Source organism: Diadema antillarum, unplaced genomic scaffold, assembly GCF_040938485.1.
Source record: "Diadema antillarum isolate AM-2024a unplaced genomic scaffold, OU_Dant_1.0 scf00000018, whole genome shotgun sequence".
Classification (NCBI taxonomy): Eukaryota; Metazoa; Echinodermata; class Echinoidea; order Diadematoida; family Diadematidae; genus Diadema; species Diadema antillarum.
This window is the reverse complement of record NW_027270907.1, coordinates 2,640,378-2,665,279: the sequence shown is the minus strand read 5'-3', so window position 1 is coordinate 2,665,279 and position 24,902 is coordinate 2,640,378. Positions and strand designations below refer to the sequence as shown.

Below are 24,902 nucleotides of genomic sequence, written 5' to 3'. Positions count from 1 at the left end.
CACGTTCCTATCAATCCTCTTGTTGTGTGTCTGTATGTGTGTGTGTGTGCTTGTCTTCCAGCTTTTATGAAGAGGGAGAGAGAGAGAGAGAGAGATAGAGACAGACAGACAGACAGACAGATAGAGAGAGAGGAAGAGACAAGGATTAAAAGTACAGTCACATAAAAGATGAAAAAGAGTCATATTTTTGGCCCCATGCTTGTCCTATTCATAGATGACCTTCATAATAGAAAAAGAGATACCGGTACTGTAAAAATAATTCGATACGGGTATTTTACGCTCTGCAGCTCCCCCACCCCTCCTTCTTTGTGTGAAAGTCAGCAGGAGTTGTTTATATTGGGTCCGAATATGAAGACAGCGGTATCATCATTAACGAAAAAAAAATGCTCAGTTTCTCTTTATCATCCTTCCCTAATATTTCCCCTCTCATTGTCTCTCTGCCACAAAAAGAAACAGAAAAACAATTTTGCAACGAAGAACCATACAATGACACATCAGTCTGTTTGATATGAAACTATCTGCCACAGATAAACTGTCATCTCTAAGTCTTTGGACTGGCTGTGCTCTAAATTACTGAGGTGAAATTCTGACTGCATGCACAAAGGGGCTTTGAATTGTTCAAATAATCGGTGTATGTACAAAAGTCAGTAATAGCTTTAATACATATGATGTCTATAATTTCTGTAGAATAACTTACCAACAAGACACACTCTTTTCAAGTGCATAAATTAATTGTCAAGTGCATCATAAAATCAATTCTAACAAATTATTCATTTGTAGGCGGCTAAAAATGAGACGCAGCAGTGTAAAAAGCTTTTAAGCAATTACCTTCCTCATGTAAAAATTCAGTAAGTATTTAAATAGGGCCTAGCGACAAAGGTATTGTATGCAGCGATAAGGTATAAAGCTAGACTAGTGGAGAATAGATGGAAAATGTATGCCGAGTGTGAGAAAAATAGCAAACAGTGGAATTTGCATTATATCTCATATCATGACGATCATTCAAAGTAGCACTCTATATCAGGTATATTATCTGCTGCCCCAAGCTACATAGTATGCCAGGGTGGGAATGGAAACTGTACCCAAACTATAGGCCCGTTCACACACAAGGGAAAAAGTGCGATTTAAAAATCAATTTTCTTATCGCGATCAAAATTTCGAAATTTTTTCGTGTGTGGACAGAAAAATCTCACTAATTACCGCGATCCTTATCGCGATCCAACTCGCACTATTAGTGCGATTTTTCTGAATAATTGCGATTATTTTGCTTGTTTACAAAATTGAGTCTCTTTGAATCGCGCGCGTGCGAAACTCTATTGGGACTGCGGGGTCAGTCTTCGGTCATGCAAGTTTCGCGCATGCGCAATTTGGCCACTGATCGTTCTTTCCTTGCTGCGAAGTGCGATTTTTCCCTGTGTATGAACGGTCGAAAAAAAAAAAAAATCAAAATTTGGATCGCGATTGTAATTTCGATTTCCGTTGTGTGTGAACGGGCCTATTGTTCAATGATGTGGGCACACAACATCCCATTCTATACTCATGTTTGTAGAGGGGATTAAAAGTTGAGGACTTCCTTCCGCTATATTTGCCATCTAATCTTACTGATATTACAGTGGAGGCAAAAATGTCTGGGCAATGGGCCTATTCTCATCGAGAAAAACATTTCCACAGTAAAAATTGAAAATGTTTGACCTATCCATTTGCAATAGTGAAATTGTGGATACAGATCACAAGTCTTTAAAACACATGCCTGATTGGCTAGGTGAAAGAGGCCCCCATATGCAAATTGACATAATTATGATAAAATACTAACCTTGTCTGGCAGCTGAGCACTTAGGAATGTGGCCACAAAGAGCAGGAACCTATGTAGTCTAAATTCTCATGATAAAAATCACTAGTTTTCTGCCTTTTGGATATTTCTCATGCAAATCTTGTGATAGCAGATTTTTCACTTGCAAAGTTTAGCAATGAAAGGCACTCAGATGCAGACATTTTGGGCGATTGTTGGCACAGTTGCCAAGCAAGTTTCACCAAAATAGCCCGACTGTTGTGAAGTCATAATTGTGCATTTCACTGGTGGGGTGACAAGACCTCATATCTCAAATTTTGGTATGAAATCAAGGTGCGTTTTTTTTAATCAGTTGTCAGGAAACTGGTTAAATGATGTCCCGTCCAAATCCTAGTTGTGTAGCAAAAAAAGCTGCTGAAAACTGCTTATCCAATAGTGGCGAGCCAATGGGAGTAAAATGGAGTCCAATGGGGCCTGAGCTTTTGATCCTAGCAGAATCTTCGTCAGGATTCGTCAAGATTCTGCTAGGATCGAAAGCTCAGGCCCCTTTTGACTCCAAATCCTAGCTGTCTTACACAAAAGTGATGCCGCTGCAGCATGTCAAAGGAAAGGCAGTCCCATTTGTTACAGTGCTTTGGCTGCAATGTTTTTTTCTTGCTCTCCTGAATATTTGACATTTTTTGAGATATTATGTCTTATCACCCAAACCTTGATTTGCTGTTTCTTAAAAAAACTGCCATATAACTGACTCACATATATGCAAATTAGCTGTGTTGTCATCATCCCCAACCTTACTGGTTATATCTTCACTTGCATCCAAATCTTTGCCCAATTCTCATCTCTTTTCTTTATTTGTTGTTACAGAATTCAAAGAGAAAAATGACATATTTTTGCACTTATCTCTTCTCTATAGCAAGAGCTCCACTGATTTAATAGCCATGCTGACTTGCTAGTTAGGGGAGGCTATGTTTGCTCACTTTATTGAGAAAATATTGTGTTTTTTTTAATATTTCCTACGTACAAACCAACATGGACAATCGTGAGACAATGAAATGATCTCTTTCTTTCCATCCATACAGCGTGTGGGAATTAATGACTGACAGGATAGATGGCTATCGGAAACACAACTCAACCTGTTTTCAGTCGGTGCCTCGTGTCAATATTTGAATTTGATAAGAACTGATGACCAAATCACGGCCCTGCTACATAGGTGACTCTGTGACCCAGTGGGCTGGTATCACCAAATCTCAACATTTCTCTCAGATGACTGAGCAATTCTAAAGTTTTGTTAGAATTTGGGCTGTTTCGCTATTTTGCTCTTAATTTGCCATAAAGTAAAATGTTCTCTATCATTCTTTGTACGCTATTTAGAGTAGCAACTGGATGAGGAAAAGGGCCTACAATATGAACTCACAAAAAGCCAACTTTCTGAAGGTGACATCTTCCCTTTAAAATTGAAAATGTACTCAGACCGCATGACTAAATGCACCAATGTTTCGCTGATTTTGTGGCTGCAAAAAAATGTCTTGCTGTCTATTTTCTTTTTTTTTCTATCTCGAACAAACAGCACCAATTCAGAAATGTTATTAAATTGTGAAACTATCTGATAAAGTCACACTCAAGTGTCATATGTCGCAGCTGGATTAAAAACAGTTTCTCTCAAATCCTTTGTCAACGGTGTGATATGTTTCCTATGAGGCAGATGTCTTTTCATTCCCGCTGAGTATAGGTGAGAACTTTTCTACTAACATATTCTGTCTGATTAAAATCCTAATGGTCTGTAAGAAATTCACAACATACATGGTCAGACCTGTCCATGTCACCTGTAATGTGGATGAGAGAGAGGGAGATAGATGGAAGGGGGGGGGGGGAGGATTGAGTTAATATCAATATTTGTCTTTTGGTCACTATTTGCTTACATGTCCACAGCTGTCTGCTTGACCAATAAATGACTGAATCACAGGACCGGTATGTCTTGAATGTAACCACAGATGAGGTGGGCAGCACGATGGGAAGGAATTGGAAGAGAGAGCAAGAGATAAAGAGATGCAGGATGAGAGAAAAAGACTGGTAAGAGAGATAGAGTGATACTGTAAAAGTGGAAATTTTCACTGAGTTGAAATTTTCGCGCATTTTGCGCAACCAGAAACTTGTGCAAAAGTAAAAGCATGCAAATATTTTTGCTTGCCATATGCTCCAGAAGTTGATGTCTTGATTACGCGAAATTACAAGTCTTCTTACTGAGCTGAGCGCGAAAAGTTAGTCACGCCAAAATACCCACTTTTATAGTAGATAGATAGATAGATAAATGTATAGATAGACATAGACCCCCTGTTCAGATTCAAGCCAGTTTATACCAAAACTCGATAAACAAATGACGCATAAAGAATCATTGTATAGCCGACAGACCGTTCAGGCACTTATCTTGACCGTTCTGGAAAACGTATAGATGTGCAGTTTCCCACTGCGCATGCTGTTATGGTCATGAGTGACAGCTATGGGGTCACTTTTCGTGCACGCTCCCATTAAGCCCTGCCCAGTTATACCCTTCTATGGTCGCATAAATTCAGACGCATAATGAACATGATGGAATGCTGATTTGTTATCATGTTCTAGTTCGAAATGATGCTCTGAATGATGCGAATGATGTTTCGTTATACGTCTTTTGGTTAGTCAGCGTTCAGACGTATAAATTCATCACATAGCTATACCGTTTTGGTATAGCTATACTGTTCTAGTATAAATTTTTGCGTCTGAACACCCTATGTGTGATAGATAGATAGATAGATGGATGAATAAATAGACATATAGATGAATAGATACAGATAGATGAAGTAATGATAAATGTATACTTGGATTACATAGAGAGTATAGCCATGGATAAAAAGATAAACAGATAAATACATAAAGAAATGAGATAAAGAAAGAAAAAGAGAAAATACTAAATAGAAGATGACAAGTATAGTAAGGGACATGTAGACAAAATAACATACTGACAGTAAGATAGAAATACAGAGAATGTGACAAAGATACACAGAAAGTCAAGGTAGGTTAAAGGGATGGTATAATATTGGTTGAGGTGAGGATTCAGCTACAAGATTCTCAGAAACCACTTCATGAAACGTTAAAGAGCATATAATTCCAAGAGGAATTCAACGTTACTTTAATTAAAATCAGTTTTGAAATGGCTGAGATGTCAAAAAACAACTAAAACAAAGCGACCCTAATAAAAGGTGGGTCCCACCTTTTATTAGGACCACTTTATTTTGGATATCTCAGCCATTTCAAAACCAATTTTCATCAAATACAATTTTCATTCCTCTTAGAATCATATGCTCTCATTATTTCATGAGAAGTTTCTCATTAAATCTCAAATAATCTTCAAAACACGTTGGAAATCTGAAGCTCCGTCTCAACCAAATCTGTATCATCCCTTTAAGAGTTCATTCAGCAGGTTGCTGTTTTTGTTTCTGTAGGCCTACCTATAGTATGTGTTCCTTTTTTTATGAATGCATTTGTCTGTCTGTTTGTTTGACAACAATTTGTTGCCATATCATTGCTAAGGGACCAGTTTTAGGGTAACACATTTGGCTTTGATGTCATAATGGGTCAATCAGTTTAGGTGACACTCAAACGAGCCATAGTATAATTAGGTCCCCTCCCTAGCCCCCCCCCTCCTCCTCCCCCCCCCCCCCCCCCCACATACCCAATTTACTGTCGCACTCAATGAGGCAAGTGTGTGTGTGTGTGGGGGGGGGGGGGGAGGGGTTAATATTCACTACAGGCTGACTCACTAGGCTTAATGTCCGATTTATGACGTGTGATGTCGTCCTTTTTTACAACCACTACCACCACCAGCAGACAATTGGTAGCCGCTGGCAACCGTCTCTGTCAGTTTGTCAGGTAAGGAGGAGCCACGTGATTTCTACAGATTTGTCAAGTCATAACACATCTTAGCCATGGGGGCATCAATGCACACGTACACCCAAAAACCAGAAACTGACAAATATTCTTTTTTGGATAATTGCAGTACATGCTATAGGCAACATTTCTCATTTCTTTCACCTGTAGGCATTATGTATGGATTACAGGGATTATGATAATTCTGCTCCTGAAATGAACAATAGTATATGACTAAATTAGGGCTATGAAGAATTTTTTTTTCTTAGACAAATACAAGCAATGAATGATAAGGACCATGATAAAAAGATTTTTGCATCAAACCAGTGATATTCTATGTACACTTCAAAGGTATATGTCACATAATACAAATCTTCATATAATTCATAGAAACACAACTTAACCAGGGACCAAAGAAAGTTGTTCAGGCAAAAAACAGGGGAGCACACTGCTATATTATATGTCATATCATGTATTATTTCTGTACCCCTCATTTAACTGGTTACTGCTAGTAACACAAATTGGGAAAGAAAAAAAGGTTACCCTTCAAGAACCCTTCAACACCTCTTTTTTCTTTAACAAATATTTTACCATGTCTCTGTGATCTCCTATACAACTGTTGCCCCGGAATGAAATATTTTTGCAAATTTTAAAATCACAAATGTGTTGCACTATCACAAGGGAACATGTAAGTTCCCAGTTCAGCGGGTTCAGATCCACAAATTGTGAAACAAGTCCATTTTCTCCATGTGTCTGTGTCAGGTTATCATGGTTTAAGATCTATGCAGTCTTGGCACATTGTCACAATTGCAAATACAAGAGCAATAAGAATGCCTGAAAAGGTTTTTTTTTTTTTTTTTTGTCTGCATTGGTAGGAACTTTCCTTCCTTTACCAATGGCAAAATGGGAAAAAAAAGGAGATTGCTTTTCATTTCAAGCGTAAAATTTGCAAACGGGGTGGCAAAGCGTATTCTTTTCATCGGCTCTGCCATTGCCGGTAGGGGGGCTCGTATCCACTTTTGGAAATTGCCATTTCTTTGGCGTAGAGAAAGGACATCGGTGGAAATGCATGTACCTGTGTTTTGATACGGCGTGCCAAGCCGTCGGCAAGGTTTGAACGGAACGAGGAGAGACAGACTGACAGAGAAACAGACAGAGAAATAAAGAGATGGAGAAACAGAAAGACAGAGAGAGAGAGAAAGAGAAGGATATACAGAGATAGACAGAGGGCGAGAGGGAGGCAGAGAGAGAGAAATATATATAGAGAGAGAGATGGAGATGACGAGAGACATACAAAGTGACAGAAAGACAGAGGAGAGATGGAGAGAGGGAAATAAAGAGAGAGATAGAGAAACAGAGACAGAAATATATACAGACAGAAATATATACAGACAGAGAGATAGAAAGATAGAGGGATGGAGAGAGACATACAAAGAGATTCAAAGACAGGCAGATAGAGATCGAGAGAGAGAGTGTGTTAGAGAGATACAGAAACAGACAAATATGTAGAAACAGAGAAATGTAAAGATACAGAGACATACAAAGAGGAGAGACAAACAGACAGAAAGAGTCAGAAACAGAGAAAGACAGTAACAGACAGAGAGACAGACAGGGATACAGAGTGGTAGTAAGACAGAGACAGACAGCAAAATAGAGAAAGAGACAGGGAGATGGAGATAGACAGATATACAGACAGAGAAAGAGTCAGAAAGAGAAAAAAAAACATAAAAACAGAATGAGAGACAGAAGGATAGAAAGACAGAGAGAGATAGATACAGCAAAAGAGAATAAGACAATAAGAAATATAGAGGGAGTACGTGAGATACATACACACAGACAGAAAAAGATAAAGACAAGAGCGAAGCACAAAAAAGAACGTAGAAACTACAGAAAGGGAGGGAGAGAGAGAAGGAGAGTATGAGGGAGAGAATACGAAATCGTTTATTGTATTATATCATTTTCAGCTCTACCACGTCCTGAAAGTTACATCCAGTGGTACAATCACAATGGACGCATTTTCTTTCTCTCTTTTTTTTTTTCCTGTTTTGGTACTTTTCTCCTCAGGAGGCAAACTCATACCCTACAATGATGAAGTTGTAGGAGTCAGGTTTCCAGCAGTGTTTCCATGGCAACGATCTAGATATCACTCTCCTCTGAGTGAGATTTGGAGAACAATGGTCACTTTAAAGGTGAATGACAAGATCCAGAAAAAAATAAACTAGAAAAAATCTGTAAGACCTGAAATGAGTCAAAGATACATGTAATATATAGGCCTATATATATATACATATATATCTCTATAGAACAGAGAGAAAAGGAGAGAGAGAAGGAAAATTCTGAATTATGAATACTTCACAGTACACATGCTAAAAAGCATACATTTTAGTAAGCAAGCTCAGCACACTATACAGTGCTCAGTATTACATTAGAACAATGTTCCACCTTCCATTGTAAACTTGGCTTCAAGAAAAATAAGTTTATGTGGCTACCATGAATAAATGAAACTACAGTTACAGAGGTTTTATTTGCTGTAACTCTCTGCCAATACAATCTTATTCAAGGAGGGTAATAATGGGGAGAAAAAAAAATTGTAAATACATTCCCTGCAAAACAAAAATCCCTTCATTCCAATGACACTACAGTTACCGGTACATCCATGTACTTTGATCTTGGAGCTCCCGTCAATGACAACCTTCATTTTCGTGACATTACGATTAACTATACCTCCATGTACTTTGTTTGATCTTGGGGCTCCAGTCAATGAAAACTGGGCTAAAAGTATCTGTGCTTCCCTTTACTAAATGCATCCATCTCAACAGGGTTGCAGTGTTAACCTGTGAATGCTTCCATGAACACTCTCCAAAGGTGTTCTCCATTGAGCTTCATTCATTTATTCACAGTGCAGGGGTGTCTCGTCATGCCCAATTTGCCACCTATGAGTCGGTATTTACACCCTCCTCCCAGATTTGTCAAAATGACGAATCCCCTCTATTATTACAATGGAGGGGAATTTTTCCCTCCCAATTCACAAAGCATCATAGCAGGATCATGTGGTTTCACAGCACCTTGAGCTCTGCTCAAAAGCGGCTGACAATTTCAGCTAAAATTAGCCCTTTTTGGGTAGTTTGTCAATCAATATTTTAGCTGACAATCACAATAGGAATCCAAGTATTTGATATGGTAATGAATATGGTGTTCAAGAGCAATCATCAATAAAAAAGTCCAAAATGTTTGAATCATCTGACCATAATTGATGCAGATTGCGCTCTTTAAAGGGATTTTATGTCAACACAGACAAAAAATTTTCCCAAGATTTGGATCAGGATACAAATTTCCATATTTGAATCACACTAATTTGATTCAGTGAGAATCCCACTAGTGTTAACACTGAAGAGGCTACCCTGGATAAAGAAGATCATTTCATAAATGGTAGTACCTCTCTGGCAATCTAATATTACTCTCCCTCTCACCATAAATGAATGAATGAATGAAATATTAATGATTTACACAAAAAAAAAAGGAAAAGCAGCTGCTAACCCTTTGCCTGCTCTTAGTGTAAATTGGCATACAAAACCCTGCAGCCTTGTATACACTGCCCAAAGCTCCAGGCACAGAAAGGGTTAAATTGCCGAAACAGGTGACCATCTGAGTCAAAAACACACAAGGAAAGGAGATGGGTTGGGCTAAAAGACAAGGAGAGCTCTGGGTGCGTCGAGGCAGAAGTACATTGTATCCTCTGCATCCACAGGAGGACTCGGCGAAACTAGCAAACAAAAAGGTAATGACCTTGAAAAAATAGCGAGATTTGGGTCTCAATTTCCAGGTCAGAAATGTTGTTGTCGTCGAGCAGTTAATTAATCCTGGCTGAGAGCTGACGGCAGGTTGTGATACCATAAAGCAATGTTTACCAGATGTGGGTTAAAGGAACTAATTTAGGGGAAACACAGGCTACTTTTCCAATTGAATGGCTGAATACAAACTACTCTTACATTATTCATTATGCAGAGAAACTGGCATGATATTCACAACACAATGTACTGTGACACAACCATGTCTCTGATAAAATAAACTTTAGGCATAGAACATTGGTATGATTTTCCCCCTTTTATCAATGATGAATAATTTTGCTATCAAAATTCTTGTCCTAGGGCTATAATTTATCTGTACAGAAAATATATGCAAAAAACATTTCATTATTCTTTAGTTGCCAGAGGAGTGTTGAGTTGCAATAATAAAAAGATATATATACATATCATATAATACCTAGTGTCAAAAATCAAAGAGCTAGTCTACAGAGTGTACAAAGCAATCTGCTGCCTGCATATTTCTTTTCGACAAGAAAATTATCACGAAAATCTATACTTATAAAGTTTGGAATTTTTCCCCTCATATGCATACTTTGGCTTTTTACCTTTTAATTCTTCACGTTTTAAGTTTGGAGGAGCCCCCCCCCCCCCCCCCCATCCCTTCATCTGCACCAGTTGGTAACCATTCATCATCATCAAGGCACTCGATTTAATATGGTTGTGGTATCAAATTACAGACTAGATTTCTCCACACTGAATTAACATACTTGAAAGAAAACCACTACATAAATTAATCCTCATACAGGTAGACTGGGAAATTAAATTGCACAATTTTCCCTGGCTATCACATTGATTAAATCTTAATCAGACTACAGACCAAGAAGCCATCCGTGAAAGTGTTAGGTAATTGAGGCGGCAGAATGAAGCTCTAAAAGCAAGGACAGATTTCAAAGTATCTCTTAGGATAAAGAAATTTGTCCCAATTTACACGTGTGATGAAATTAATACATGTAGGGTGGTAATAACTGAAATGAACCTGTATCTACTGTCTACCATGCTATCCTCAATGAGCATAGACAAAAAGTTTGATAGCATAGACAAAGAGTTTGATTGGATAATGGTGCAATCAAGAAAGCAAGTCTTTAAAACATAAAAACATAACAGTAAAGCCACTACCCTGGGAAAAGTGAAAGGGAGATTTAAAGGGATCATATGATTTTGGTTGAGACCTAACTTCATGTTTCTAACATTTCGGGGTGAGATAGTGAGAAACTTCTTCTGAAATATGAAAGAGCATGTAATTCCAACAGGAAATCAATGTTTATTTGATGAGAAATGGTTTTTAAATGGCTGAGATACCCCAACTATAGAGCAATCCTAATAAAAGGTGGGACCCACCTTTCATTACAATCACTTTGTTCTACTTTGCTTTTGAATGTCTCAGCCATTTCAAAACCAAAATGTCATCAAATAAACTTTGAATTCCTCTTAGAATGGTATGTCTGTACTATTTCATAGGTGGTTTCTTGGTATCTTGCAAAAAGTTAAAAGCCCAATCCTCATCACCACCAATACTATACAACTCCTTTAGGGCAAGTGCTATCATAGAACTATCTAATCCACTTTGTCTCTGTTCACTTGTCAGAAGTGGGGCTTACCGAGATGACTTTAACCAACATTTTTACCATTATCTGTTGCAATATATGGCTAATGACATTAACCAAAAATTCATTCACACTTTCCCCTTTCTGTTAATGCATCGAAGTAAAGAAAAGTTTTTTGTTCTAGTGTACTTTCCTTTAGCATTTGATGACACCAACATGCCGGCACCTGGATCAAAGTATTCAATGAACTCTTTGACACAAGTGTACATGCTTTATATAACACTAAAATTTTCTTTAGAAGCATATCAATCACATTTTCTAATGGTACACTGCTGAAGATATCAAACACTGCTTAGCGAGGAGCAAAACTGACTATTCCAAAAATATCACCTTTTCTTCCTTTATCTTTTGATAACCCAAGGAGGTTATCATTTACCAGCACTTACTTTTTTATTTGCTTGTTTGTTGTACAGGTCTGATAGCAATATTACTCAGCAGCATCAGTACATTATTTTGATGAAATTTCAGAAGATTGGTCTGTTGTAAAAGGAACTGGGGAATTTTTTGTTTGGTGATTTTGATCAGTGGATCAGGATCAGGACCAAGGATTTTTCTAAAAGATGCATGCATTTTTCTACAGTGATACTGACTCTCGATGACACTTGTGGAGGTTTCCATTTTAATTCTGTTCTATTGTATGGGGGGGGGGGGGGGGATGGTGGGCAGTCAAAATATGATACAACACTGATATAGGCTTCTTCCTCAACCTTTAGTTATCACGCCATACAGTGGAACAGACTTTAATTTCACTCCCCTGTAAAGATGAGGACAACATAACAAAGGAATGAGAAAACAGATGACCAGACACATGCAGACCAACCGACCATAGCCATTCACACACTTGTAAGGAATTGGCACATGTACACAAATCCACGCCATCACTAAATCAATCACAGCTAATGAAATAAAGTGCCTCGGGGGAATGAATGAGTTCCCCCGATCAGGGCATCGATGACATGATTACCCATCAACAGAAGGGGCGACTGCGATATCGGCGTGATATTACATAATATCGGGGAGCTGGTTGTGGTGCCCTTTATGCGCCAAAAGCCGAATCTGATGGATCTCTCTAATTGGCACGGTACCTGTAGCACCCTAGCACGCTAATGATGGATGATGTGTTTGAATGGAGTACCTCTTTCCATCAAGAGCCCCCATATCAATCAAATCTTACCATCGCAAGCTAGCAGGCTTTAGGAATCATGATTGCCACATAACCTAAACTGGGTTTCTGGCTTAGCTGTGCACAGACAAAAAACAAAATGAGGGTTGCTAAAATTAGGACTTATAAATTCATGCCACATATTCGTAACTGGGTCATGGGTTTATTAACACCATGTTGAGAAAGAAAAAAAAGAACACCATCTCCTTTTCTCTTCAATGAAAGCTAGCTGCAGGCATCTACTTGTTACACATAGTTTCAAGGGTTAATCTACTGATTTAAATACCACTTTATGGTATCCATATCATGTGAGTAACTGAATGTTGAAAAAAGGAGTGAGGCACTTGAGATGGAGCTAGAGATGGATGTCATTTTGAGTAGCATTTCAAGCAATCCCAAGTGCCATGGCAACAGCTCAACAATGATCCAATCAACTGTCAAGGTTTACTATCAGTTGCCATAGCAACCTCTTGACAAGTCTTTAAAGTGTTGCTATGAACTCAGTCCAAGGGAACTAGCAATTTGATAGGAACTCTTTCTACCAGTGTCCACTGAGAATCACACACAAATAAAGGCAGTCTGTCCCTGCAAAAAGATCATTAAAAATACTCTGGCAGATATGGTAGCCTGATACATGGCCTCTTCCATTTTTTCCGCATCATGGCTGGAAAAGGCCTGAACGTTCAACTGAGAACAGAATTCACGACTGCTGCATAGCATAAATCAAAAGAGAGCCCAATCAAATATGTTGTTTACAGGAGTTTGGATGTGAAGTACCGCGCATGAAAACAGAAATTGTAGGATGTTTCAAACCACCTTGAAATCTGAAGAGCAATCAGAAATGGGGGCATTCAATTTGTGCGTTTTTCATTTGGTCCTGCAGAGATTGGTAAAAACACTGAAATCAACTGTTGTAACAGCTTGCCACATCCAGCTCAGAACATGCTCAAAATGCAAACATGAACACAGAAATCCATGCCCTAGCTCATACTTCTCTATTTTCCCATCAAGATACATGATTACTGGGCAAACAGTATCATGTAAACTGTTTCTTCCGATAGTAGTCTTATCTTCTAGCCCTGTTGTTGGTTTTAAAATACTAAATTTCTGACGAGTCCTTCTTTGATATGTCCACAAGGGTTTTGCGACATCTAATAGGAACTCATGTGTTTAAAAAAAGGGCTATTAATCAGTGAAAATTGCGAAGAGCGACAACCAAACGGAAGTCTTCTTGGAAGAAAGATCTGTTACAGGGCATTCCATGGATGGTAGTCAACTACAGTTTCTGCTACATCAGACTGAATAGCAAAGAATGCTCTCAAGTTTGGATGGAGAAATTTACTTCTCATTGCACTGGGGGAAAATGATGTGAAACACAGAACTGGCATAATCTTCACATGAAAAGGAACAGTGAGAAAATGCAATCAGCATTTTAGTCCTCAAAACATGCTTGAAATAAGTTTGAGGAATGCTTTCATTTCTTGAATATCACCCAATGTCATATCTGGAGGACACTGGAAAAGGCCAAATAAAAGTCTCCGCTGGCTTCAGATTTTTAAAAAGGATGGTATAGTATTGGTTGAAATGGGATAACTTTTTGTGAGATACAGTACTCTCCGCGTAATCGGGTATCGCTTAAACGGGTACTCCGTTTAATTGGGTAGTAATGTCAAAATCAGTTCCAATGCACATTAACATAACCTGATAATCGGGTTGCCTCTCCGCATAAATGGGTAAAATTTTTTCTTCTGATCTAATTTCTACCCACATATTATCACAGATATGACACTTCAAGAAATCATGAATGTCAAAATTTCCACGGCTAATCGCATTCTCTGTTTAATTTGCAAGGAGAGAACCGATCATTGGGGGAGTGATTACACATGAAATCACATGTACCAGTACCGACTTGCCACACGTAAATGAACATTACACATGTAGCTGGCACTCACAATTGCATAGACAGACATGACTTGAACACACTTGCGCTTCTCCTTGCTCCGCAACAATAGTTCACAATACGAGATGTTTGCAACGAAAATTAGGCCATGCACCAGCTCCAAAATTTTGTTTTTCCCCACTCACTTCTCGAAAAGTAATCTGAGGTTCTACGTGACTAATGCACGCAAAGAGACGTGTTAGCGAGGAGTCCATAATCAAGCAACAAAGTTTTCTGAAGACACAAAAGAGTGTAGATTATTGCTCGTAGCTGAGCAAGTGTAAGGTACCAGTATGTATAATGTGCCGTGCAAGCACGCGTGTTCAGCATACAGTGCAGATGTTTGGTGCAATGTACAATGCATGTACATACACATTGTGTGTGTCAATTGTGAATGAGACATGTTCTTCTGTTAATCGGGTACTCCGCTTAATCGGGTAAGAAAAGCTCTGCTCGAGCCTACCCGATTATGCGGAGAGTACTGTACTAAGAAACCACTTACAGAACATTAGAGAGCATACAATTCTATGAGGAATTCAAAGTTTATTTGGTAAAAATTAGGTTTTGAAATGACTGCAATATCCAAAATACAGTAAAATGAAGCAATCCTAATTAAAGATGTGGCCTAACTTTTATCAGGATCCCTTTGTTCTGGATATCTCGGCCATTTCAAGACCCAGTTTTCATTAAATTAAAGGACAAGTTCACCTTCATAAACATAAGGATTGAGAGAATGTAGCAATATTAGTAGAACACATCATTGAAAGTTTGAGGAAAATCAGACAATCCGTTCAAAAGTTATGAATTTTTGAAGTTTTTGTGCAGTACCCGCTGGATGAGAAGACTACTGCAGTGTATGAATAACTTAGATGTCACATGCGTACAACAATATAAGGAAAATATAAAGAGAATTTCACAAAATTCCATCTTTTGAAAAAAGTACAAATTCCCCTGACTCGTTACCGATAAATGTTATGGGTAATATTATTCCCCCTGCCTTTAGAAAGAGGCAAGTCAATTGCTCTTTTATTATGCGAAAAAAGTGAAAATATGTTGAATTTTCTTTTATATTTTCTTTATACTGTTGTACGCATATGACTCACAAGCTGTAGTAGTCTCCTCATCCAGCCGTTCCAACACAAAAACTTAAAAAATTCATAACTTTTGCATCGATTGTCCAATTTTCCTCAAACTTTCACTGATGTGTTCTACTAATATTGTTGCATTTTCTCAATCCTTATGTTTATGAAGGTGAACTTGTCCTTTAACTTTGAATCCATCTTAGAATTACATGCTCTTTCATATTTCATAGGAGGTTTCTCTCAAACACACAAAAAAGTGGAAACCTAAGCCCCATCTCAACCAAAACTATACCATCCCTTTAAGAAAGTCATATAGAGCTCAAATCTGATCATCAGACCCAAGGCTTCTGGGTATATATCACATATTCAGGCACACAAAAATCTTAATATTTCATGTATGTTCATTTATGTAAGTATTAGTGTCGAGACATCGGTGGCTTGAGGGATTTTGCTGTCAGCTTAGCTTCTGAAAGTCCTAGTGTCTGTACGAGACAAAGACAAGCATGTGTTTAAAACAAAGCTGTCTGTCCACACTTGGTGCACATGCTCAAGGTTCATATCCAATTACATCAAAATCCAGCAAAGGACACACTTTTGCCGTACTTTGTTTGGTTTTGATGACGAGAAACAACTGGTGCGCGGGTTGCTTGGAATCACTCCCACAGCTCAAAATAGTCGATCATTCCTAACAGCCATGTGTGTCTCACTAGCCTGCCTTCCATACTGTGGGATATATCATTTCCATGCAATGTCCTTGTTTGCCTGCTGTCTGCCAAAGTCAATAAATATATCAGTCTAGGAGAAGACTAAGGCAAAGCCTTGAGGCAAAGGACAATTCAAAGGACAAGTTCACCTTCATTAACATAAGGATTTAGAGAATGTAGCAATATTAGTAGAACACATCATTGAGTGTTTGAGGAAGTTTTTGTGCAGTCACCGCTGGATGAGAAGACTACTGCAGTGTACGTTGTCACATGCATACAACAATATAAGGAACATATAAAGAGAATTTCACAAAATTTAATCTTTTGAAAAAAGTACACATTCCCTCGACTCATTACTGACATATGTTAGGGGTAATATTATTTCCATTGCCTTTAGAAAGAGGCAAGTCAAGTGCTCTTTTATTATGCGACAAAAGTGAAAATATGTTTGTTTACATTTTCTTTATACTGTTGTACTCATATGACATCACGAGCCTTAGCAGTTTCCTCATCAGGCGCTTCCAACACAAACATTTTAAAAATTCATAACTTTTGCATAGATTGTCCAATTTTCCTCAAACTTTCACTGATGTGTTCTACTGATATTGCTGCATTCTCTCAATCCTTGTGTTAATGAAGGTGAACTTGTCCTTTAATCCCATTTTGTTATTTAGCCAATAGCTGGAGGCAGAAAAAGCAACCTGACATCCGGGGATGAAAAAAAAAAATCTCGAAGTCTTGAAACCAGGCTAATTCTTGGCACAGTTTATAACTGTGAATCCTTGTGCTTGGTTGCAAGAAGGTAGAGGCAGAGGACCAACTCGACCAGACTGTAATCCAGGCACGAATTGGAGATTGTCACGGATTCTCCAGGTTCTCATCACCAATCATGGGCCGACGGAGGAATTGGACCGCATTTACTCCTCGCTGGGGACCGTCTGGCCTGCTGGGCGGAAATTGTCCTCCATCCCAGCGTGGAGCCATTAAGAGTTGCCAAGTGGCAGGTTGACCCCCAGAGGCAAAGGGGCACTTTTGAATAAACTCCTGGGAGGGAGGCTAGGCTGGCAGACATTACAGGTGTTTGCAATGAGATGTCAGTCATGTTCCCCATTCAGACTGGGAATTTTTTTCTATCTGGGCACCTCTTGAATATCCTAGTGTGAAGAGTCCATTCAGTAAACTGCCATTGGTATCTGATGAAACACTGATGAAACACTGCTGAAAATTTGAGCAAAATTTACCTTTCTCACCCCTTATGTAAACTCCTTATGGTCAAAAGGAGATTCCAGATTGACACAACTCTTCCTTCGAAACATGGATGAATCATAGAATCAGCGAGCTACTGAGGAGCGCAATCCAGCACTGCTTGAATAAAAGTTGAGGCGCAGCATGCGCAGGGCTGGCTACCATTTGGGCTTCATGTTTTTTCCTTTGTTTTTGTTTGTTTTTGTTTGTTTTTCTTACCAGGCTTCGTCGTCGTCATCATCATCATCTACCCATCTGAAAGGGAGCTAGAAAATTTCATTGCTGACACTTCAACATGGCGCATTCTTTGCCTTCAGTCGCCGGCAGGTGAACTGGTAACCGAAGAGGGAGAAACTGACAGTCATATACAGCGTACTACTTCTGGGAAAACTGTCATGTTGCAGCCATTTATTCAATCAACATGAACTCATTCCCTGGGACTCCATCTACTGCCAATGTCACTGGGGACCGTTTGATGAAATTCCTTCATCTCCCACGCATTTCCTACCACACACAGACGCTCCATTCTTTCTGTAAAGTCTTTGTGAATGCCAAATTCTCTTCTTCATGAAGTTAAGCATTGACAAAGATATTTATTAAACTACATCAAATTCCCTAAGGTAGTATCTTCACCACTACATGTGGTACATGTAGGTCTATGATGCAAATTCGTGGTGCAATTGTCTTCTTGGCTTACTCCAAATTGGAAGCATGTCCGCTCACCTTACACACACAACTTGTAGTACTGCTTGTTCTACCTGCCTATAGATCAGAATTATATGTTAGCCACAATCTGTTCAGAAGTTTGTTCACATTTTATTCCTGCCTTTGTAATAATAGAAAAAGAAATAATTACAATGGCATAGGCCTATATGCATTTCTGCAACTACTCAGCCAAAACAAAATTCAGTGAGCTTTTCTTTCTCGTAGAACTTCACTCTTCTTGCAATGATTTTACCACAATCCCCTCTGAAATATAACAAATATTGCAAAGTGACCTACCTCAACTCCCCTCTTTCTTTCTAATGCTGAGGAACTGCCATTTGTTACTGCCAGATTGCTACCATCTGTGTCTTGTCCAGAATACTCCTGTTTTATTTCACTACATATAATTTGTTCCTTCTTTCCATTGAAATTCCTTTCACCTTTCTGTCCATCCAGATAAAGTTTTAAACACGGATCTGTTACTCTCTCTCCCTCCCTCCTTCTTTCTATCTATTCGTCTATAATATCTTTATTTCTCACCTTTATATCTAGATAAGTTTTGCTGTCTGTCTCAGATGTCCACATGGAGAGAGAGAAAAAAAAGAGAATCTGTCGCAAACAAAGTCCCTCTGTTCAATTGTCATTCAGACGGTTCTCTGTCACACATTTGTGACTGGCAAAATCTGGAGACCACCCGTAGCTCCACACCCTGGCTTCAGACGAGTGGCAATGTCTGATTGAATCCAAGCCAGAATCAAAGCTAGCCTGGTCCCGATATGGATTTATGATAATTGGATTTTGATTACCCCTGATTTAGACCATGGGCATGGTATTTGATGGATAACACAGAGAAGAACAAAAAATATACTACACAAAGGACACATATTTTCATGTTCGAACAGAAAAAGAGAAATGTGCAATGCCAATGAAAAAAAAAAAATATGATGAGAAAATATATCTATTACCGAGTCTCATTTTAGAACTGGCATGCATCTTTGAGAAAATCATTTCACTCTAAACATACACACATCTGTTATGTTATCTTCATAATAAATGTTTTCAACATGTTTTCAAACGTTATTTCAATTTCCAGTCTGAATGTACAAATTAGAGATGGTTTGATTGCTGCAACTTCTGAGAAAGACATCTGATAATTATGCATTCTTACCCCTAATTATATTTTACCTCACCCTTAAAGCAAATACGAGAGTATTCCCTTTGAGAAAATAGGCATAGTATGTCACAAATGATTACAGCCCTTATGACCGTGAAAGGCAGTCAATCGGAAAACATTCACCCATTTGCAGAGCTATGCCAGGGTATGCCTCACAATGAAAATTATGTCATACAGAAAAAGAGATAGAGATGGGAGAGAGACATATATATATATATATATATATATATAGAACACATAAAATATAGCGTGAGATAGAAAAATATAAATGTGATTAATGATAGAGGTACTCACATAAAGTGAGACATTTACTTCAGACATATATATTTCATAAAATGAAAAAGAGGGAGAGATACAAATAGAGTAATATATGTTGAATATAAAACAGGGGCAGAGAAAAGACAAAGTAAGAGAGGTGGGAGAGAAAAACATAGCAGGAAGGCAAGATTCAAAGAGACAGAAAAGAAAGAAAGAGTGAGAGGGAGAGATGAAAAGATATATATAAAATGAAGAGGGAAAGATACAGATGGAGTATATTTCATAAAACAAGAGGCACAGAAAAGACAGAGTGAGAGAGGTGAGCGAGAAATAGAGTAAGAAGGCAAGATTCAAAGAAACAGAAAAAGAAAGTGAGAAAGAGAGAAAAACAGGAGAGATGAAGAGATATATTTCATAAAATGAAATAAAGGGAGAGATACAGATGGAGTATTTGTTTTTTCATAAAACAAGAGGCAGACAAATGACAGAGTGAGAGAGAAATATAGCAGGAAGGCAACATTCAGAGAGACAGCAAAAAAAAAGAGAGGGAAGAAGAGATGAAAATACATATTTCACAAAATGAATAGAGGGAGAGATGGAGAAATATATTTCATACAGCAAGACACAGAGGCAGAGATGAGATAGAGTGAGAGAGACGGGAAAGAAATATAAAGCAGAAAGGCAAGATCCATAGAGAAAGAAAGAGAGAGAAAAAGCGCAATGTAATTAAGAGAAAAAAGTGTGATGGAGAGGGAGATATAGATAGAACAAGAACAAGAAAGAGTGGGAGAGAAGGAGAACAATAGACAAAAAAGTACAGTGACAAGGCCAAGGCTACAGATGATCACTGGGAGATATAAGGAGATAGAAAGAGGGCAAAAGAGAGAGGGGGAGGGGAAGGGAGAGGAAGAGACGGAAATGGATGGAATGGAGGAGAGAGAAGGAGATTGAAAGACAAAGAAAAAGTACAGTGACAAGGCCAAGGCTATGGATGAGAGCTGGTCAGGCATGTGGAAATAAAGGATAGTCTACTGTCTGGACACTTTTTACAAACAATGTGTACACTCTAATACTATAAAAAGAAGTCTTCATTGTATGCACACGCGCAAAAGCCTCTCTCTTCCTTGACGCTGTGCCTAGTCTTGTTTCAAGTATTGGACAGTGCAGTAAAGACTCCCAAATTCCCAATGCTATTTTGTTTTTGTCAGTGAATTCACCTGTTTCTCTATTGTTCTAGAGCTTTGAGGCAAACCGTCAACTCCATCATAATCTCAGAGTATTTCTTCCAGCAAATCAGATGATCGTTGACTAATTCATTGAAAGACATATAGGCCTATCACCTTACTAATCAAGTCAAATCTAACAAGCCTCTGGCTTTTGCTGAATTTTGCTGAATCTGTTATATTTTGTATTTTACATCAAATTGATTGTTGTTATTGAATAAATGTATGAATTGAACTGAACTGAATGAGAAACACTGACAATGTGTTTCTACAAGCAGTGCATAGGTCACGTGCCACATAAAACTAGCCAACATCACAAAGGCACACAAATTTGTGAATATTTCAGACCACTCATTGAATCACTAGAACAATGATGATGATTATGATGATGAACAGCATTTACAGGGTACCATTCATCTGTAAAACATTACAATAACGAATAGAAGATGAAACATCTTAATGATTTATAATGGGTTGGTTATCAATAATCAATGCCAAGAGCACAATACATACAAACACACACACACACACACAAACATTTGACAAGATCAGCCAGATGAACAAAAAAGTGCAGTGCATGAAAATGAAGATGAGATTATATCATTGACACGACACTCATATCAAACAAAGAATTTGAGTCTAAACATTTTAAAGCTGGTTATATGCACTTTGACAAGGGCACAGAGGAAAATTAGTAAAAACCCCACTGTTCTCTCCAGTGCGCCAAAAGGGGGTGTGCGGATGTGCCTGTGAGGTGTGAGCTTGACCCCCTTTTCTCATCATTTGAACGAACTTCTTTGGAATCGTCCCAACCAGTAAGAACAAAACGTTGTCAAATCACGCACTGCTAGCTTGCATTCCAGACCTCTCAGCTCTGTTTTCTATGACTTGAACTCGTGGCCTGCCGCTGGGACGGGTTCACAAGAGCAGGGAATAATCTCCCTTCTCATAATTGAATTGCAATGATCTTCAGACATACGTTTTGTAACAAAATGGCATACGACTCTATGTAACAAAATTTTTTGCGCAAAAAAAATTTTGTAGAGCAGTCATATATCCACAAAGCGCAGCAACTTGCTATGCAATACCAGGAAAATTATTCCTCGCATGAAAGTGGGATATCACACCACACTTCCGTCTTTTGCAATGTGATGAAGAAATTAAAATAAGAAGTAAAATGACTAGGAGTGAGACTATTCCAGGTTTCACTACAACAACAATGGCGGAGTGTTATTGGACCAAACTTGACAGTTCATCACCTATTTCAAGCCGGCGCGTTTGCCATTGACCTACAAATTTGTTTGAACAGACGAACAAATGTGCTCTACCTGGTACAAAGCCTCTATACACACTTTCAGCGCTGGCATTTGCATTTCCACAAAAGTTTATCTAGGCTCCACAAAAGTTTATCTAGGCTCCACAAAAGTTTATCTAGGCAGCACAAAAGCAGTGATAGATAAAAAGGGACATGATATATGAGTGACGTATATATCAGAAGATTGGCAAGATAGCTGAGCATCATGGGGAACCACGAAAATTTAGTTAACTGAAATATTGACTTCTGGATGAAAATAGACATTGCTAAATACAAGTCTTGCCATAGCACAGATTTTGTTTTCACTTCTCTGCAATTTTCTTGTTTTTCCCGTGTGTAGACCTATTGATTTCCACTTGTCGGTCTATTGATTGCATTAATGGCTCCATTAGGTCACTGCTGTAGTAGCTGCACACATTTATTGTAACTCTCTTGCCACTGTACTGACACAATGCACATCGTTGCTGGGGTGACATCACCTTGCATCTCAAATTGTGATTAAAAAATCACTTATTTTCATCAATTGTCAAATAATCAATTCAGTAATGTCCTGTCCAAATTCCAGCTGTCTTACCCCGAAAATGAAGCCACCATGATAATGTCAAAGAAAAGGCGGCTTGCCTGAACATTTGACTTTTTTGTGATACAAGGTTTTGTCATCCGAACACAATATCACTTCAGTCAGACATTTCACTCTTTGATCTTTAAAACAACTTTTCCTTACCATACTACAGGTAATATACCCTTCCATTGTTAGAAATGTGAAAATGAGACGCAAAGAGAAAGAGAGCAAAAAAGAGAGACAGTTGATTACCCTTACCCATTGAGGATGGGCTGATTTTGCTACGACACGCATTCTCATAGACCCCTGCCCCAGTATACTCGGGACTCGTCCTCAATGGGTAAGAGTCTCAAGAGGGGGGGGGGGGGGGGGGAGACAAACTTACCTGATGAGTTTCTTCCACAGATGAGGTGTTCATAGGCTTGAAGCATTCCCCATAGTTCTGCCTCATTGGCGATCCCAAACTCCAGTACGGCCAAGGTTAATTCGCCGTCTGATTTCTCAAAGTACGGTGCACAGGCTCTGTAGAAGAGTTCTGATGCGAGAGCCTCCATGCACGCCGCGAGATAGAGGGCCGCATGATCCTCCACATGGCTCGAGATCCGTGCTTCCACGAGCCACCGAAAGAACCGGCCCACGGGAAAGTTCAGACCCGCCCGGGTGGTCTTGCCGCACCTCATCTGCTCGCTGCTCATCTGATAAAGCGAGAGTGCTTTGACGGCAGCCGTGATACAGGCGTCGGCCAGTGAGGGCGACATAATGAGTTTGACGGCCGTGTGGATCTCGTGCTTTGTGCACTTGGCGTGGACGGTGCTCAGTCGCTTGGCTTCCCGCACAATCCGAACAAACGGTCGCTGGAGGAGGAACGACAGTCGCTGGACAACATTCTGCGGAATGCGGTCCACCAGTTGGCATATTTTGTCACTGCTGCGCAGGACACGTCCCACCATCTGCTCAGTCCATGGCACCTTCTCGAGCTCGACCAGACGGCTGTAGCGCTCGGCGAACTCAAATTCATCCGGGACGCTGGTGTTGAGGGTGTCCACACTACCCCTCTTTGAGGAGTCCCAGTCTAAGGCGTTGGCGTTGCTATAGTGACCGTGGGAGGCGGAGGAGTTTGTGCGTGAGTGGGTGGAGTGGCTCATCGTAGTACTCATGGTATTGGATGAGGTATTGGATGTTGGGCTATCCACGCTGGTACGCTGGAAGGCTGTTATCACACTGCCTAGTCCAGCCATGATAGTCTATGGAGTCTGGTTAGCATCAGAAGGGGCGACTCCACACTGTCCAGTTAATACCCTTCACGTTCTTGATATCTTCTCCTCGCAGAAACCTTCCAAGAACAGAGAAATGAAAGAAATTGTACTTCAGCAGGATATTTAAACAGATGGAAGTGCCGACATCAAAATTGATAGGGATCACCTTTTTTAAACCAATACATGTACGCTCTTGTTTAAAGTCTGTCATAAATTCTTGTGAAGATGTCGAACATCGCGGTGAATACTATAACGATCGGGGAACAAATTAATCTTTTGTCTCGAGAAGAATATCGTAGTAAGGTGTATGACGTTTCACTCGATCGCTACTGCGGACACACGATCGCTCACTGCCCGACCCGACCCCAGGAAACGGCGTGCCCACTACCACGTCCGCATACACGCTATAACCTGCATGCACGCACCACCGTGTCTCAATGTACCTGATGAAGCAATCAGCAGCAGCGAGCGAAACATCGCACAACTTACTATGATTTTCTTTGCGAGACAAAAGATTGATTTGTTCCCCGATCATTATGTCATAAATTCTTCAACACCATTTAACGAATCACAGCCTTCTCAGTTCAGAAATGTTTACAATCAAAATAACCAAAAGTTTTTGTCTTTGTTGAACATATGAAGGAAAAGCATATACTCAGCCCCAGATGAGACATAATGCTGACATGTAAACACACACACACACACACACACACACACAATCAACAAATATTTTGTAGTAAAAATACATTTAGCAATAAAAGATTTATAATCAAAATCTTGATAAATAAAACCATGCAGGTTTCTTAAACACAACATGTTTCATATACTATGAGTGTATAAGTCTCTTTTACAGGTGGCAGTAAAAACAAGTTCATCAAACTTTTATAAATGTTCATTTACATTCCTCATTTAACAATATAACACCTAAAAATCTCGTATGATTCTGCATTCAAAAGAAATCAACATGCTATTAAATACATCTAAAACTAGAAAAGCACTCTCAGAGCGCAGACCTCCGCCAATTAGCAGCTACGTACGAGCAGAGAACACTTTACCAGGTTGGCACCCTGCTCTTTGCGATGAATGAATGAAGTGGGCTCTTTTACGTGCCTGTGGCG

The 24,902-nt window shown here is 39.2% G+C and overlaps 1 protein-coding gene across 1 annotated transcript in view; it reads right to left on the bottom strand.

Annotated features, from left to right (window-relative positions):
- Positions 1–23,845, bottom strand: part of LOC139727690 (ankyrin repeat and BTB/POZ domain-containing protein 2-like) — a 66,649-nt gene extending 42,804 nt beyond the window's left edge. Inside the window, exon 1 of the mRNA XM_071638674.1 lies at positions 22,911–23,845. Within this exon, the coding sequence (XP_071494775.1) occupies positions 22,911–23,766 (856 nt within the window). The 5' untranslated portion in view covers positions 23,767–23,845. The remainder of the gene's footprint in view (positions 1–22,910) is intronic.
- Between the last annotated feature and the right edge of the window lie 1,057 nt (positions 23,846–24,902).